The sequence below is a fragment of the Lactuca saligna genome, chromosome 6 (assembly GCF_052625555.1).
Source record: "Lactuca saligna cultivar CGN05327 chromosome 6, ASM5262555v1, whole genome shotgun sequence".
In the NCBI taxonomy this organism is placed as follows: Eukaryota; Viridiplantae; Streptophyta; class Magnoliopsida; order Asterales; family Asteraceae; genus Lactuca; species Lactuca saligna.
The window spans coordinates 60,337,348-60,353,953 of NC_136422.1; the positions used below are offsets into that span (position 1 = coordinate 60,337,348).

General features: G+C 34.5%; 1 protein-coding gene across 2 annotated transcripts; it reads right to left on the reverse strand.

Annotated features, from left to right (window-relative positions):
- Window positions 1-860: 860 nt before the first annotated feature.
- On the reverse strand, window positions 861-2,411 carry FUS9 (Ubiquitin-conjugating enzyme family protein). 2 transcript variants are annotated; one of them, XM_078959288.1, is made up of 4 exons: window positions 2,145-2,411; window positions 1,545-1,618; window positions 1,271-1,378; window positions 861-1,113 (listed from the first exon to the last, which is right to left on the reverse strand). In XM_078959288.1, the coding sequence occupies exons 1-4, from the start codon at window positions 2,326-2,328 to the stop codon at window positions 1,072-1,074; spliced, it is 408 nt and encodes a 135-aa protein (XP_078815414.1). In that variant the 5' UTR covers window positions 2,329-2,411; the 3' UTR covers window positions 861-1,071. The 2 variants fall into 2 exon arrangements, with proteins under 2 accessions (XP_078815414.1, XP_078815413.1); XM_078959287.1 differs by having other exon boundaries at window positions 1,228-1,378; window positions 2,145-2,408.
- Between the last annotated feature and the right edge of the window lie 14,195 nt (window positions 2,412-16,606).

Sequence of the window (16,606 nt, forward strand, 5' to 3'; positions counted from 1 at the left end):
GTAGGTGTAAAAGTTTTTTTTTTTTTTTTTTTTCTTCTTTTTTTTATAGACTTTTGACAGATTTTCAAAAATAATCCATGTGGTTTCCAAAAAAATCGAGTTGAATCATTAACTTTTTAAGTCATCAGCATTGATCCATGTTGTTTCAAAATGTTTAATATGCTATGTTGTTTCAAAATGTTTAATAGGCTCTCCTTCTGGTTCTTTGTTGTTAAATTTAAGGTGTTGTTTGTTTTTTTTTTTTTGAACAAAATTTTATGAGTTTGCAAACAACCTTTACAATCCTCTGCAGCAGAAAATGTAAACCAAACAGCTGTAGACTGTAATAAAAATCATTTTTGTTTTTTTAACATTTGCATGCTACAGATATTAAAAAGGTAAAATAATCTGATTTTATATGATGAAAATAATTTTTTAATATCGAAAATCTAGTAATGTATGAAATTTCAACAAAAAAATAATGTTATTTTAACAAAAAAAAATATATTGATATTTCAGCAATAAATTATCAGCATTCAATATAAAAAAACGAAAACAAAAACCATTTAGCATGAATAAACAGAAAAAACGAGGAAAAAAAAAGTGAAACAACAATTCAACAAATTTCAATAACATATAATCAAAATTCATCAAGATTTTAACAAGAAAAAAAAATTGAAAGAGACAATACAAGTACTGCCCCAAGTAGAATATGCGCATAATTTTTTTACTCCGAAGATTTCTAAAAACAAACAGCTGCAAGATAAAAAGTATTGCGCGTGTGTTGCACCACGCAACAATAAGAGATCTGAAGTGGTTTTTTACAAAAAAAAAAAAAAAAAAAAAAAAAAAAAAAAAAAAAGTGTCTAAAATTTTGAAAATCTTCCAAATTTAAAAAGCATGCACTTTCTAAGCCATTTTACAATGTAATATACAAGAAAAGCCCATACTTATACATGAAATATATAATATAATTCCTACATAATATATGAACTAAAACCACACATGACTATTTGGTTTCCTAAATGCTTAATTTTTACTTTGCAAATCGTTGAGTCCATTCTGCAGCTAATGCATCATGTTTACTTCTGTCTACCAAGTACAAATGAGCAATTCCTGGAACTTGAGGTTTATCTGCAACAATTGAAAAACAAAATTATCAACTTTATCCAAATTTCTGATTTTTAAAGATGCTAAAAGATTGGGAATTTTAGGATTAAACTATAACAAAAGGAATGAAATACATACAAGGGTTAGGGTTGGTGAAGATTGATCTCAAAGCAAGTAGCACCTTTGAAATTGTTAACGCAGGACTCCAACTGTTTTCCTCCAAGATATCCAAGCTAACATTGCCTGTTGAATCTACATTGCAATGATATATCCGTGTTTTGAAAACAACCTGCACCCTAATACCACAAATCAATAAAGTGCCAAAAAAAGATTAAAAAGGAATGATATTGGGATTTTTGATAGGTGACATGCAAGTAGATTGGCATTTATAACAGAATCTTTTGTATGAAAGTTCCTATGTCAAGAAAGTAGATTCAGCTTAGATATGGACATACCTTTGGTGGCTTAAAAGGATAATTAGCAGGAAATGTTATGTCAAGAAAGTATATTCCTCCATCATAAGGCGTTCCTACAAGAAATAAAAAAAGAACAACAAACAAACAAAATCAAGATAAAGCTCTAAGACATTTGAAGTTGTTCTCTTAAGCATTTGATCGAACACCTTTCCCTCATCACATGCTAAATCGTTAGCAGGTTTCTTTAAGGCTTTAGACCATGGCTGAACACAATTATAGGGTTCATGACTCCCTTATTCACAGGGATTCGTCTACCATACAGGCCAATTACTGGGTTAAAATCAAATGAAGCAAAAGCTAATGAACATACGAATTTCTTCTCTAAAGCGTTTGATCGAACATCTTTTCCTAATTCCACACAAAATCGTTGGTAGGTTTCTTTAAGGCTTTAGAAATTAAGTACACACCATTACAGAGTTCATAAATCCCTTCTTCATAAGGATGCATCTACCGTAGAAGCTATTAACTGGGTTCAATCAAATCAATTGAACGCCCGAATCAAGAAATTAGAACAAAAAGGTAACAGATTTATCAAAAACAGTCAAACACACAGTAAGAGTTGAGTTGAGGAGGGTCGACCTTGGGGACCGAAGAGAGTAGCGACCCAGTGATAGAGGTTATCGCCTTTGGGGCCAGCGGAACAATCGGCAGGTGGGTCCGTGTTGAGTTCTGCCATTTCCTTCTGTATTCTCTTCCCCGACGACGTTAAAGATGTCCGTGATGGCCATGATCGTCCACCAGTCAAGCTCCCACTGTTCATCATCCACCTCCCTTCTTTTCCAACACAGATACCCAAGTATCTAACTTGTTTGACCGCGTCTTCTACAACCCCAATTTATCTCATTTTAGTTCTGGTAAATTTATAGTCACACAAATATTTGGTAGAAAAATTATGATAGGTTTAATAAAGTACTAGCCCTACACAAGCTATGTTGTTGTTTAGGGAAAATGACTCTTGAGGGTAATTAACTTTTGCGTTTGTACTCATTTGGTCCCTTTTTTTTGTATTCAATATACCATCGAACTTGTTGTTGGTGTTTACCATAGCCCTTTTGACCGGCTTTTGACCTGTGATAGCCGGTCAAAGGGTTATGGTGAACACAAACAACAAGTTCGATGGTATATTGAGTACAAAAAAAAAGGAAAGGGACCAAATGAGAACAAACGCAAGAGTTGGTTACCCTCCTGATTCATTTTCCCTTTACTCATTTACGACAAATCCCACATCATCTCCTATTGATATTAATGACTTTATGATATTCATTCTTGCTTCTCTTCAAAACATAACTCACGAAAGGACATTATTCATGCATGTACAACTTTGTAATGCACTTGAATATTTATTAGGAGAATCTTGACTAAGTAGGCGCATTTCATGACTACATTTACATTTGCAACCAAATGATTTATCGTATCATGGATTTTAGATAAGTCTACAAACGAGTGGAATCACAAGTGCTATGATTTTTGAGTTTACTTAGCTTTAAGATCGAACTCATGGGATAAGATGTTGGATAAGGTGTCTAAGTTCATAACTTATTTGGTATATACTTGATCCGACTCGGCATGATCCATTTGGGTTGCACTTCACCCGAACTATTTATGGATAATTTTATGAGAGTTATACACATATGATTATTAATATATTATAAGTTATAATATATTAATATGAAGTCATGTTATTTAATTAGTCTTAGTCTTAAATTAATTATGAATTAATTTAGAGATTAAAAAGAAGACTAATTAGATTGTGGGCTATTGGTTTTATATGGTGTGGGCTAACACTCATTTGTTAATGGGCTAGGCTTGTATGGAAGTTCATGGATGATCCATGGAGCTTTTAACCCATGGATCCTTGGAAAAGGAAAGGTCATGGATTATTAGGGTTTCACCCTAACCATGCACACTATATAAGCATGCTTATGTTGCATGAAATAGCCACTAGTGTGTGTGTTTGTGTGTGGCTGAAATTATAGTGTGTATACACTCTCTCAAAGTTTTCCAAGTGTTTGTGGTGATTTGTGATTCCATTTGAGGCATTCACACTATTGGTGCTTGGCCCTCAAACTCCTTAAGAATCAAACTCATCAAAAAGGTACTTAATCTCATCTAATTCTTTTATGTTTAAAAGTACCCCATGCCATGTTAGATAGGTTATGAACCTTGGAAAATTATTATTTTTCATGTATTTAGACAAACATAGATCCAAGGTTTATTAGGGTTGCATGCACACTTAGGAAGTGTTAGATTGCTCAAAACCCAACATAAGATACAACATCAATATGTACAATATTATGGTGATGTGTCTACAAAAGCAGCATGATATTGTACATATTGATATTGTATCTTATCCCATGAGTTCGATCTTAAAGCTAAGTAAACTCAAAAATCACAGCACTTGTGATTCCACTCGTTTGTAGACTTATCTAGAATCCATGATACGATAAATCATTTGATTGCAAATGTAAATGTAGTCATGAAATGCGCCTACTTAGTCAAGATTCCCCTAATAAATATTCAAGTGCATTACAAAGTTGTACATGCATGAATAATGTCCTTTCGTGAGTTATGTTTTGAAGAGAAGCAAAAATGAATATCATAAAGTCATTAATATCAGTAGGAGATGATGTGGGATTTGTTGTAAATGAGTAAAGGGAAAATGAATCAGGAGGGTAACCAACTCTTGCGTTTGTTCTCATTTGGTCCCTTTCCTTTTTTTTGTACTCAATATACCATCGAACTTGTTGTTTGTGTTCACCATAACCCTTTGACCGGCTATCACAGGTCAAAAGCCGGTCAAAAGGGCTATGGTAAACACCAACAACAAGTTCGATGGTATATTGAATACAAAAAAAAAAGAAAAGGGACCAAATGAGTACAAACGCAAAAGTTAATTACCCTCAAGAGTCATTTTCCCTGTTGTTTATACAATACTTAATGATGTTTAACATTTAAATATCTAAAACTTATTTTACTAGTACATAAAATTGTAAACTTTGACTTGAAACTTTAGCTCCACATAGTTGTCCAAGTGGTTTTTGCGTCCAAGGTGATGCGTTAGGAAACAACCCGAAATTCTAACCGAAATGGAATTCGAGATTGTGTTGTGTACTTTATTTGTTGAAGACATGATCCAAGATAGATTTATGCATAAACATATGAAGAACCCTAAAGAAAACACTTACATGGAAAAATGATAACTTTAATGATGTTGAAGATGACATCTCATGTTATATGATTCTTTCATTTCCCTTTTGTGATGGTGTCTTAGTGATCAATTCTTATGGATGAAATTACATACATGAAATAATGGTGTTTGTAGATAGGGTTTCGAGACTATGAAAATAAGAATTGTCTCTATAAAACATGTCGCTTTATATATGTGTGGTTAGTTTATCATTTACCCAACACATAATATCATTATCAAAACAGTCTTAAAGCCATATTAACGAGTTATTTTCCAACTTTGTTTCATTGTCAAATGCAGAGGATTCAGTTTTATGAAAATTCTTCTGATTCCAAGATAAATCTTATCATTCCTATGGATGGATAGAAGGAATTCCTTTGCATTTGTTCTTGTATTTATTATACTAAAGTAATTTATATATATAGTCCTTGTTTCCATTATTTATCAGAGTAAAGTAAAAGAAATGGTCTCTATGGTATGGTAAATGTTTTGAAAAAATCTAAAAGTTTATGAATTTAGTCGAATTGTTCCACTTATTATATAGACATGTCTCTAAATTTTCATTTCGTTGAAAGCTTCATCCCCAACTCTAACGGGCATCAAAATGAATCATTAAGTGTCATCATGACTTCACGTGCATTTCACATGAATGTAAAATTGACAAATCCTCCATCTATCTGTTGGGTTTTATTCAAAATTTTGGTTTCAAAAACGACAAAATAGGAAAAGGAAGCAAAACAAATTTGAATAACATAAAACTATTTTATACCAACCAATGATCATTATGCATGAACATGAAAGATTGATCACAGTCATAGGAGGTTCAAGAAATAACAACCTTTAAAGACTTTGAATCCTCTTAGTAGGTTAGAATTTGATGGAGATGGCAAGAACACAAAAGAAAGTTCATCTAAAGGTATCCACCAACAAGTAATTAAGACCTTCGATGTTAGTTCATAACTTGCAATATGGAAGCTCTTAAGCCTTTAAGCACATAACCAGTTTTATATTAGAGGAGAGTGTAAGTATCAAGCTCCTTTTCTCTAGTCTAACACTTAGAGAGAAGAGGAAAGGGATAGGGAAAGTGATAGGGAAAGTGACTAATTCACTAGAAAGAAAGGAAGGGGATCAAAAACCTTCTGTAAAGACCTTAATATCATTCATGTATAATTGTTAATACCCCATGTTTATTGATTATAACAAGAAAGAAAAGTGTTTAACACTCTTTCCTACTACCACATGTTATGTACATATTTTTATACCAAAACCCTTTTAAGTTCAAAAAGATGTACATGACATTATAAATCATATCTTATGATATTATTTTGATACTAATACTGAAAATTATTATTTTCATAAAATATTGTAACGCCCCAAACATACCAAGTAAAAGTTTCATTTTTAAATAAGTCAAAACCATTCATTCATTATCCCAAATATTGGTCATAAATAAAGTATTTTCAAAATATCAGAGTAATATTATAAATAGTCAATGCGGAATAAATCTTCAGGTGATGCAGTGCGATCAAACTGGGTCCTTCATTTGAAAACAGAAGTACCTGAAACCATAAAATAAAAGTGTAAGCACAAAGCTTAATGGGATCTCCAAAATATCGCATACCAGACATATAAGTCTGCTCAAGGTTGTACCGGGTCTATTATTTCAACTCAATCAGTATTTTTCAAAAGTCGATTGCACCCCCAGGTCTATTTCAACCCCGCATACATATAGAAAATAGGTATACATGCATACAACAAGAGTAACAAAGACAACGAGCACATACAAACCTAGTATCCCATAGTATAGTGAGCAAACTTGCCTAAGTCTAGAGATAACCGAATGACACGCATTGTTGCTATCAGGTTCCTCACACTGAACACATCCAAATTATCCTTAATTGATAATTAAGCCAATTTCCCATAGTCCAGGGTATGATTCATATTATATCATACCAATGGGTAAAAGACTATTTTACCCTTCCTATACTTAGCCTAACAAAGCAAGGCCCAAACCCAAAATTACTCAAGGCCCAAAAATGACCCAAGAGCCATTCAGGTGCGTACGCCCCACATACCAACTTGGAATGCCCAACGTATGCCGTTGAAGCCCAAAATCAACTCCAAACCTCTTAATGTCATAAGACAACATGTATAACTTCTAGATCTGATTCATATGGTACGTACTAAGTCATAAAGTTCCTGCATTTATGACTTTGCATGGTTTAATGGTGTCCAAACCAAATCCCTAAATCTCTAACTTCATCAAAACACCACCAACTCATGCATGGAAAAATTATTGCAACACTTAGATTTGGGTATGTTCTTTATTTTCCCTTTTACATTTAATTATTGCACATTTGGTCCTTGGAGTAGGATGTGGGGAGTAACACATGGTACACTTAGTGTCATAACTAGCAAATTAGATTTAAGATTTTGATCCTTTTACAAGACAATTCCCTCCATGTAACCCTGCAACATTTCATTTAGTGAAATTCAAATGGCAATGCTATTTAAGTTCCTACATTCATACATTATGATTCAAGCCAAAACAATCCCATGTAAGTCCAAAACTCGATCCAATAAGCCAAGTCCAATCAAATTTGGGCCTTAGCCCAAGAATTCTCGGCCCAAACCCCTATTGGACCAAGACTTAATGGGCCCTATTGGGTTGATAACTTCTCCAATTGGTCTTGTTAGACCGAAGACCTTTCTTTGGGCCATAATGGGCCGAAAACTTCTATTGGGCTTTACATTGGGCCGAAAACCCTTCATTGGGCCTTATTGGGCCGAAAACCTTTTATTAAGCATTAGTGGGCTTAAAACCACGATTGGGCCTTCTATTGGGTCGAAAACACTTCAATGAGCCTTGTTAGGCTGAAAACCTCTATTGGGCCCTCCTATTGGGCTGAAAACTCTTTTGGGCCACCTTTTTAGGCCGAGAAGCCTATGGGTCGGTTATGGGTTAATAAAAAAAAGAAAGGGAAAAAGGATTGGATAATGAGAATGCCACCTCATTTTTGTCTAGCATGTCTTCAAGCCTTTAACCTCCATGCATCAAGGCATATATCCCATCACTTGAAGAAGTTAACTCCTACTCTTTCCCCCTCCTTCTCTTATACACCCGAACACACACACACTTCACAACCTTATTTTCCCCACATTACTCTCAAGAACATCCTCCATTGTTCTCTCAAAAAAATTCGAATTCATCACTACAAAAATCAGATTCTAGGCTTCTTGGTAAGTTCTATGTTAAACTCAAAGTATTTTATTTCATGTTTATGCTAAGATCATTCCCCTTACAACCTCATTGTCGTGTATATGACCCTTAGAACACCCACATTTCGAGAACACAAGCTAGGCTCAAAATTCCCTTCTTCTTCTTTCTTTACCACTCGAAAACTCCAAGATGAGCTTCATACCCCACTCCTTTTCATGTTTTTCATACTCTTTGGGGAGGGGGGATACAAGTCAAACCTCATTTAACCATTGGATAATAGCATGGACCAATGTATAATGTGTTTAACCTTTGGGTATTTGCATGAACATGAAGTTTATATTATGCATCTTCATAAAAATTATGAGAAATGTGTTTGTTAACATGTATGTTGTATGAAACCTTGTGGATATGGGTTGTACATTCAAAAATGACAAGAATATGGGTTTATACTCAAATATGTTAACATTTGGGACATATAACTTTTAATACATATACTTACACAAATATTTGATGTAACTAGTTTCAAGATTTTATGTGCATCTTGTAAAAATCATGACATGCTAATTTCATAACAAAATAGTATATTTTGTGTTAAAAAACTCCTAAAACCAAATTTTGGTGTGTTAAACAAAGTACAAACTTGATTATTTTACTAAAAACTATTTTTTATTAGTAAAATAGTCGTAATATGTTGTCATCATTTTAATGTTTTAAAAACTTGAAAGATTATGCTATTTACACAACATATATTACAAGTAGATAATTCCATTAATGATTATTTGTAAAAAATGTTATAAATAATTTAACCAAAGCGGTATACAAAACAGAATTATTACGGCAGAAAAATTTGTGTGTCATAATCTGTCCATCATAAAGTTGTTAAAAGAACAAGGTATATATTGTATGTCATAAAGCTATAAAACGCGTGTCATAAAACTGCGGTCATGAGTTTACACTAGTAATGTTGTTTTCATTATTCAATAATGGGAGTCAAATTTCGCGTGAATCTGTTAAGGAACTTGTGAGACTTTCCTTCGCCGTACCTACCTAGAGTACACCATAAGTCCTGTAGTTACAACCAGAGTCTCCTGGAGGGAGAGCGAGATAATTGTGTATAGATCTATACTAGGTTGACACCCCTACACCTGAGCTGTTCGCTACAGCTAGATGGGGCCAATCTAGGGTTACAAATATTTTACCAAAATTGATGCCTGAAGAACGTCATGACAGGCATATCAGTCTAGGAATTAACAATTTTATTTTGGATTCATGAAATTATACACTTCACTGGTTTTATAAAATATAAAACTATGCATCATTTTATACATTACAATCACCATCCTGGTCTTAGGGTTTTAAGACTACAATTTTTCATAAAGCAGAAAATATGAGATTTTCTGGGAACATACACTCTTTTCAATTACGAACAAAAGAAAACAAAGAACACACATGCAATTATTCATAGTTTTGGAACGAGACTTACAAACCATTTTCACAAAAAATATCGGATTTTCTGGAGTTTTGCATATTATTACAATCAAAGATGTTACAAAGTTTTTTTGTACAAATATTCTTATAAAATCACCAACCTTTTAGTTGACGCTTTTCAAAACGACTTATATTCTCAGGGACTCAGTGAGCAGGTATCCGGGCTATGGATTTTGGATATTTACTACATTTTGGAACATTGTATTTATAGTCACTTTTGTGTATATTTGTGAACAAATACAATCTGTAAACAATGTATGTTGGTATTTTTAATGTATGATGTTGGTTGCTATGTTTTCGATTATATTCAGTTGTGATGATACAATACAATGAAGTCATCCACCCCCGGACGTTTCCACCATCCTGGTTCAAGGGTGTGACAAATTAGTATCAGAGTGTTGTTTATAGTGAACTAGTATATCTAACCATACAAGATATAAAACTATAAATATAATGGTACTAAAACACTCTGACTAAAAGTATACTTTAAAAATATAAATATTTTACCAAAGTGTACATACATGCATGCATATTAGAAAACAATAAGAAGAGTTGGACACCGTGACTAAACTTAGACAGTTATGTAATCATATCTAGGGTAAATATAGCATGATCAAATATATTTATTCGAGATATGACCAACATGTGTCTAGGAGTGGACAAGGTGGACAACAAATCTTAAACTCATCAACTGTAAATCAAAAGGGTCTAAGAACAAAACTAAAAGACATAAAATACTATAGGGGTATTTTAACATTCTATATATTTTCTCGTACTAATATATTCTCGTGCAAACACTATGGCTGGCTTCCACCACCATGGGGACCCATACTTCCCCAATCATGGGAATAGAGGTTGGATTGAGGAGGATACCGAAGAGGATCTGGAAGAGATAGAGGATGAGTTTGAGGAGGAGGGACTCAACAAGTTAAGTCCTTTAAATGAGTTAAGGCCTTTAAATAGGGTCTAAGACCCAAAATGAGGTTTTGAGTCTGGGTCGCGTACGCCTAGCGTACTCCTGGTATGCCTAGCGTACCAGGTTGTCCTCTGCCATCAATCCGGCCAAGTACGCCTGACGTATGCCTTTTACACCCAACATACTCGACTTAACCCAAAATTTTTGTAGCTTCTAACAGTTATAGCTTCTGCATCCCAAATTCGTTTTCGACATTCTTTATACGCTCTAAAAGGTAATGAGAATCTCTACAATCCCATCTAATCTCCTTCAACTTAAAATCATTCGAATTTAATGTGAGACCCACTATTTTTCTAATATCTTTACAATATTATTACTCCAAAACATGTTGCATGCATATTCATAAAACAACATTTTACATTGAAAGTTTAAATACAAAGACTGGATACACATCAACTATTAAGATTTTCACAAAATTTTATATATATTATATAACTTCCCAGGAAATTATACACTAAATACAAAGAAAACTATAACATTATCTATTCTAGATCTTCTACTAGTACATGACTATACTGGATTACCTGCAATAGTTTAAACATTGAGAGGGATAAGCGGGTGATGCTTAGTGAGTTCAATAACAGTTACAATATAACGTTATGCCATATGCATATTAATATGACAGAAGAAAAGAGGGTCAAAGAACAACAAAGGCATATGTGTATCATATGACAGACTTTTCACATCAACCAACAATCCGATTCAATGATTTACAATCAATGAGACATAATAATTTCAACTTGATATACATCAATAAAGCTTCAGCCCAAATGGCACAGAAAATACAATTTCAGATTCTCATTTTGCTTTGCTAGAATATACAGGCTTTCAGCCCTACATACCCTATGCCAATACCAAAAGTTATATGAGTCATGCTCTACATGGCAAAAAGCACAAAGCTAATACCAAAAGTTATACGAGTCATGCTCTACATGGCCAAAGGCATAAATCCGATATAACATAGGAAAGTACATTTAATATATAACACATAAAATACAATTGTCCCTATATTGCACTCATTGTGAAAAAACTGATTGATAAAATGTTGATTTGGGCAGCACTTCGTTTCTATATATGACTTTCTTTGACGAAACCGAGGATTTTAGTTGAAATCCGGCTTTTTGCGGGTAGAGTCTCGACTGGAAATATAATTTTTTTTTCGGGAACTTCAGGGCGTTAGAACTTGTTTCGGGTGTCGGGATGATACTGGGACTTCGAGGGGTTAAAAGTAGCTTGAAAGAGAGTAACTAGTGAGAGAGCTTGAATTTTGTAAACAAAACCCGAAGGTCTTGCTTTCTATTTATAGTGAGCCTTCGAACGTAGCGCGTTCCTCGGAGGAACGCAACGCATTCCCGAACGTAGCAGGTTCCAGAGGGTGCGTGGCTTCGGACATGTCAGATGCGAGATACGTGTCCACTGCATGCGAACGCGGGGCGTTCCCTCCGAACGCAGCGCGTTCCCTTCAGATAAGCTTTGAAGTTTGTGCCCAGAACTTCAAAAATTCGTATCTTTTACATACGAAATCCGTTTTTGATGTTCTCTATATCCACGCATAGGTGAGATTATACTCTACAACTTTCGTTTAGACTCTGTCGACTATTTTTGACTTCATTTTTATTATTATATTTTTAATGGGCCGAGACAGGAAAAGTCCGTTAAAAATTCATAACTTCTTCATCTGACGTCCGTTTTCGTCTGTCTTTTTACCGTTGCATTACTATTGACGAGATCTCCGATTCTTCTTTAGGTTGTGTCAGCTAAAAATCACTCGATCTTTATTTCGAATTTTTCGTTGTGAACTGTTATACTAAAACTTCGAAACATCATAACTTCCTCATACGAAGTCAGATTTGGACGTTCTTTTTATGAAAATTCTCGGTTTAATGAATACTACGACTTTCATTTAGATCACTAAAGCTAAAATATAGTTTATCATAAACTCACTTTTTACTTTATATGGTGTCGTGCCGGTTCTGTCGTGAAACTTCAATAAGTCATAACTTCTTCGTTATAACTCGGATTTCGATGAGGTTTTCGCCTAAATGTTTCAACGAGATAATCTACAAATTTCAATAACATTATTTTTATTTGTTTACAACTTTATATTTTTGTTAATTTCGATAGTTAACTTTTGATCGGAATCTCATAAGACTTCTCATCACTTTCTGAATGATTCTAAACATAGTTTTACTTCAATCTCATAAAACTATCTAGTTAGAACTCAATGCTCAAAACCATATAATATTTAATAATATTCATTTTTTAAAAACTAACAAAACACGATAATTATACATGGTTATTAACGTGTATGTTACAAATACCTCCTCCTTTTGAGAATTTTTTTCCCCCGAAATTTACAATGATTTAAACAAATGGGGATATTTCGCTCTTATCTCATTCTTATTATCCCAAGTATAATTTGGGCCTCGATGGTGTTTTCACTTGACAATCACTAACTCTACTTCTTTGTTGCGCAATTCAGCTATTCTTTCGTTTATGATCTCTTCAGGCTCTTCTACATATCTTAATTTATTATCCAGTTTCACATCGGATAATGGGACCGTTTCATCATATATGCTTAAACATTTACACTGATAACTCACATGAAACACATCATGAATACATGCCAAATCTTCAAGTAATTCCAAGGGGTTTGCTTGTTTACCAATTCTCTGGATGATTTTGAAATGACCAACAAATCGAGGACTCAATTTTCCTTTCTTCCCAAAACGCATAATGCTTTTCCATGGGGATACCTTTAACAGTACGAAATCACCTACCTGGAATTCTATGGGTTGTCTTCTCTTTTCTGCATAGGACTTTTGTCGATCCTTGGCCGCTTTCATTCTTTCTCTCACAATTTGAATCTTGTTAGTAGTATCTTGAATCAATTCAGGGCCTCCAAGGATTTTCTGTCCTACTTCATGCCAATATAATGGAGTATGGCATCTACGTCCATATAGTGCTTCATATGGTGGCAATTTGATTGCAGTGTGGTAAATGTTATTATATGAAAATTTGACAAGAGGTAAGTACTTATCCCAGTTACCACCGAACTCCAAGATGCATGCACGAAACATATATTCTACTGTTTGGATTGTTCTCTCCGTCTGACCGTCTGTCTAGGGATGATAAGTTGTACTGAGAGCAACACGAGATCCCAATTCATGTTGCATATTCAACCAGAAATGAGATGTGAAGTGAGTATCACGATTGAAAATAATCTTTAGTGGCACACCATGTCTTGCAACAATTTCATTCAAGTACACTTGTGTGTATTTCTCCATTGGATCCGTTTCACGCATGGCGAGAAAATGTGCACTCTTAATTAGTCGGTCAACAATTACCCAAATGTTGTCATTCTGTCTCGCAGTCTTTGGCAATTTTGTAATAAAATCCATGGACAGCTCCTCCCATTTTCACATAGGAACATTAATACTTTCTGGACTCTCGAATGGCTTTTGGTGTTCCGCTTTGACTTGTAAGCATACTAAACACTCTTGCACGTATCTTCCAATGTCTCTCTTCAATCCAGGTCACCAATAATCAGCTCGTACATCATAGTACATTTTACCTGTACCAGGATGTATTGTCAGCTTAGACTTATGGGCTTCATCTAAAATCTTCTGTCTTAATCCACCAATCTTTGGAATCCATAGCCAATTTTTGAATTCCTTCAATCCTCGTGGATTATCAAGTAAAACATCAGTATAATGTACCATCCCTTCCTTCTTCACATTTCCTGGCTTTAAGGCCTCTACTTACCATTTCTTTAGTTCATCAAGAATAGTGAATTTTACGGTAGTGTGGGTAATATCATAACACACACTATTATGATAAACCTTTTTGCTAAGTGCATCGGCAACTACATTGGCCTTTCCAGGATGATACAAGATTTCACAGTCATAGTCTTTGATCAGCACCATGGCTTGTTGTTGTCTCATATTCAAAGTTTTCTGACTGAATATATACTTGAGACTTTTGTAGTTAGTAAACAATTGGCATTTTGTTGCAAAAAGATAATGCCTCCAAAGTTTTAGGGCAAATACTATTGCAGTGAGTTCGAGATCATGGGTTCTTTTCATACTCTTCCAGTTGTCTTGAGACACATGCTATTACTCTACCACACTTTTGACATCCCCAATTTCATGGCCAGAAAAGACTGATTTGTTTATGCTTTGTTTTTATAAAATCGAAGTAATCCTTTGATCAAAAGAGTTGCGGAATTTGTTCCCAAAATAAAATATGATAAAATAAAATTTATCAAAGCATATCTTAAAGAAATATATTTTCATTAAATAACAAAATCTCGGGTTGTCATGTTCCGATACAGACCAAAAGCATAAACAATATAAAATAGACCTTACAACAGTTATTTATAACTACTGATCTATAATCCAAAATCTCTTGTCAAGTCCACCAACTTATACGCTTGTGTCATTACCTGTAATGCAAGAAAACTGAGTGGGTCAGGTTTGGGAGCCTGGTGAGCATATAGGGTTTTCAACCCATAATAGTACATTTATTATATTCAATTATCAAACAATCAACCCAAATACCCATCCCCATATCTCCTTTATTTTCTCAAGGGTTTACCCTAAGAACCCACTATCATTCATTCATTCATTCCTAAGGATTTACCTAAGGAACTAGAACAAACTCCACTTGCTACCATAATTTATACAATAGGCACTATGTCACATAGTCACCAGGTTTTATACAATTGGCACTACGTCTCATAGTCACCAGGGTTTATACAATAGGCACTACATCTCATAGTCACCAAGGTTTATATAATAGGCACTACGTCTCATAGTCACCAAGGTTTATCAAATAGGCATGAAGTTGCATCGTCACCAAGGCTTACTCAATAGTCACGAAGTCGCATCGTCACCAACTATTCCATCTACCCATGTTCTACCCAACATTTTTGTAGATATAAATACAAACACAATTTAAATCATTTAACACCCGTATAAAAACATCAATTCCAAACCCATCTCAAATAGACAAATAATATATAACACATAGAACGTATTTCATAGCTAATATTTTATATTTATGTGTTAGAAGAAAGTAACTATACACTCACTTGATCAGAAGATGATCGGACAGCACTACGGCTTGTAGAAGTAGTATTCTTCGGCAGATCTGGAAGATCTTCACAAAAATTGGCTTCTCGCGGGCAGAGCTTCGGCTCGGGAATTTCACTTCTCGGGATCTTCGGGGATTCGGGTCTCGAGAATGATACCGGGGCTTCGGGGTATTTCTTGCACGCAAAACAAGGTAAAAACGCGAGAGAAATGGAAGAATGGAGCACCAAAACTCGGCTGCACTCGACATCTATTTATAGGGGCTAAAACCCCGAATTACGTTGGGTGTAATCTTTAGTTACGTTGGGCGTAATCTTTAGTTACACAGGGCGTAACCTGGATAAGATCGCTGACTCCCCCCCTTTGGATAATATCGAAATTTATAATTAAATTTAATATTTTAATTATTTAATAAACTTCAAAAATTCATATCTTCCTCATACGAACTCCGTTTTCGATGTTCTTTATATCCACGTGTAAGTGAGACTATGCTCTACAACTTTTGTTTAGACACCGTCGGCTAATTTTGAATTTATTTTTATTATTTATTTTTAGTAGGTCGGGACAAGAAAACTCCGTTATAAATTCATAACTTCTTCATCCGACGTCCGTTTTCGTCTATCTTTTTACCGTTGCACTACTATCAACAAGATCTTCGATTCTCGTTAAGATTGTTTTGGCTAAAAACCGCTCGATCTCAAATCGAGTATTCGGGCTGCATACCGCTAAGTCGAAACTTAGAAAAATCATAACTTCCTCATACGAAGTCAGATTTGGACGTTCTTTTTATGCACGCTCATGGATTAACGAACTCTACGAATTTAGTTTAGATCAATAAAGCTAAATACCGCTCTAACGTAAATTCACTTTTTACATCATTCAACGTCGTGTTGGTTCTGTCGCGAAACTTCGACAGGTCATAACTTCTTCGTTATAACTCGGATTTTGGCGTTCTTTATAGGTACGGAATCCTTGTAACATATACTACAACTTAGTTAAGATTACTCCTTCTAAATAATCCTCCATAAAAAAAGTCATTTTTGACGCTTATCGTTTCTAAATTGACTAGCCCTGATC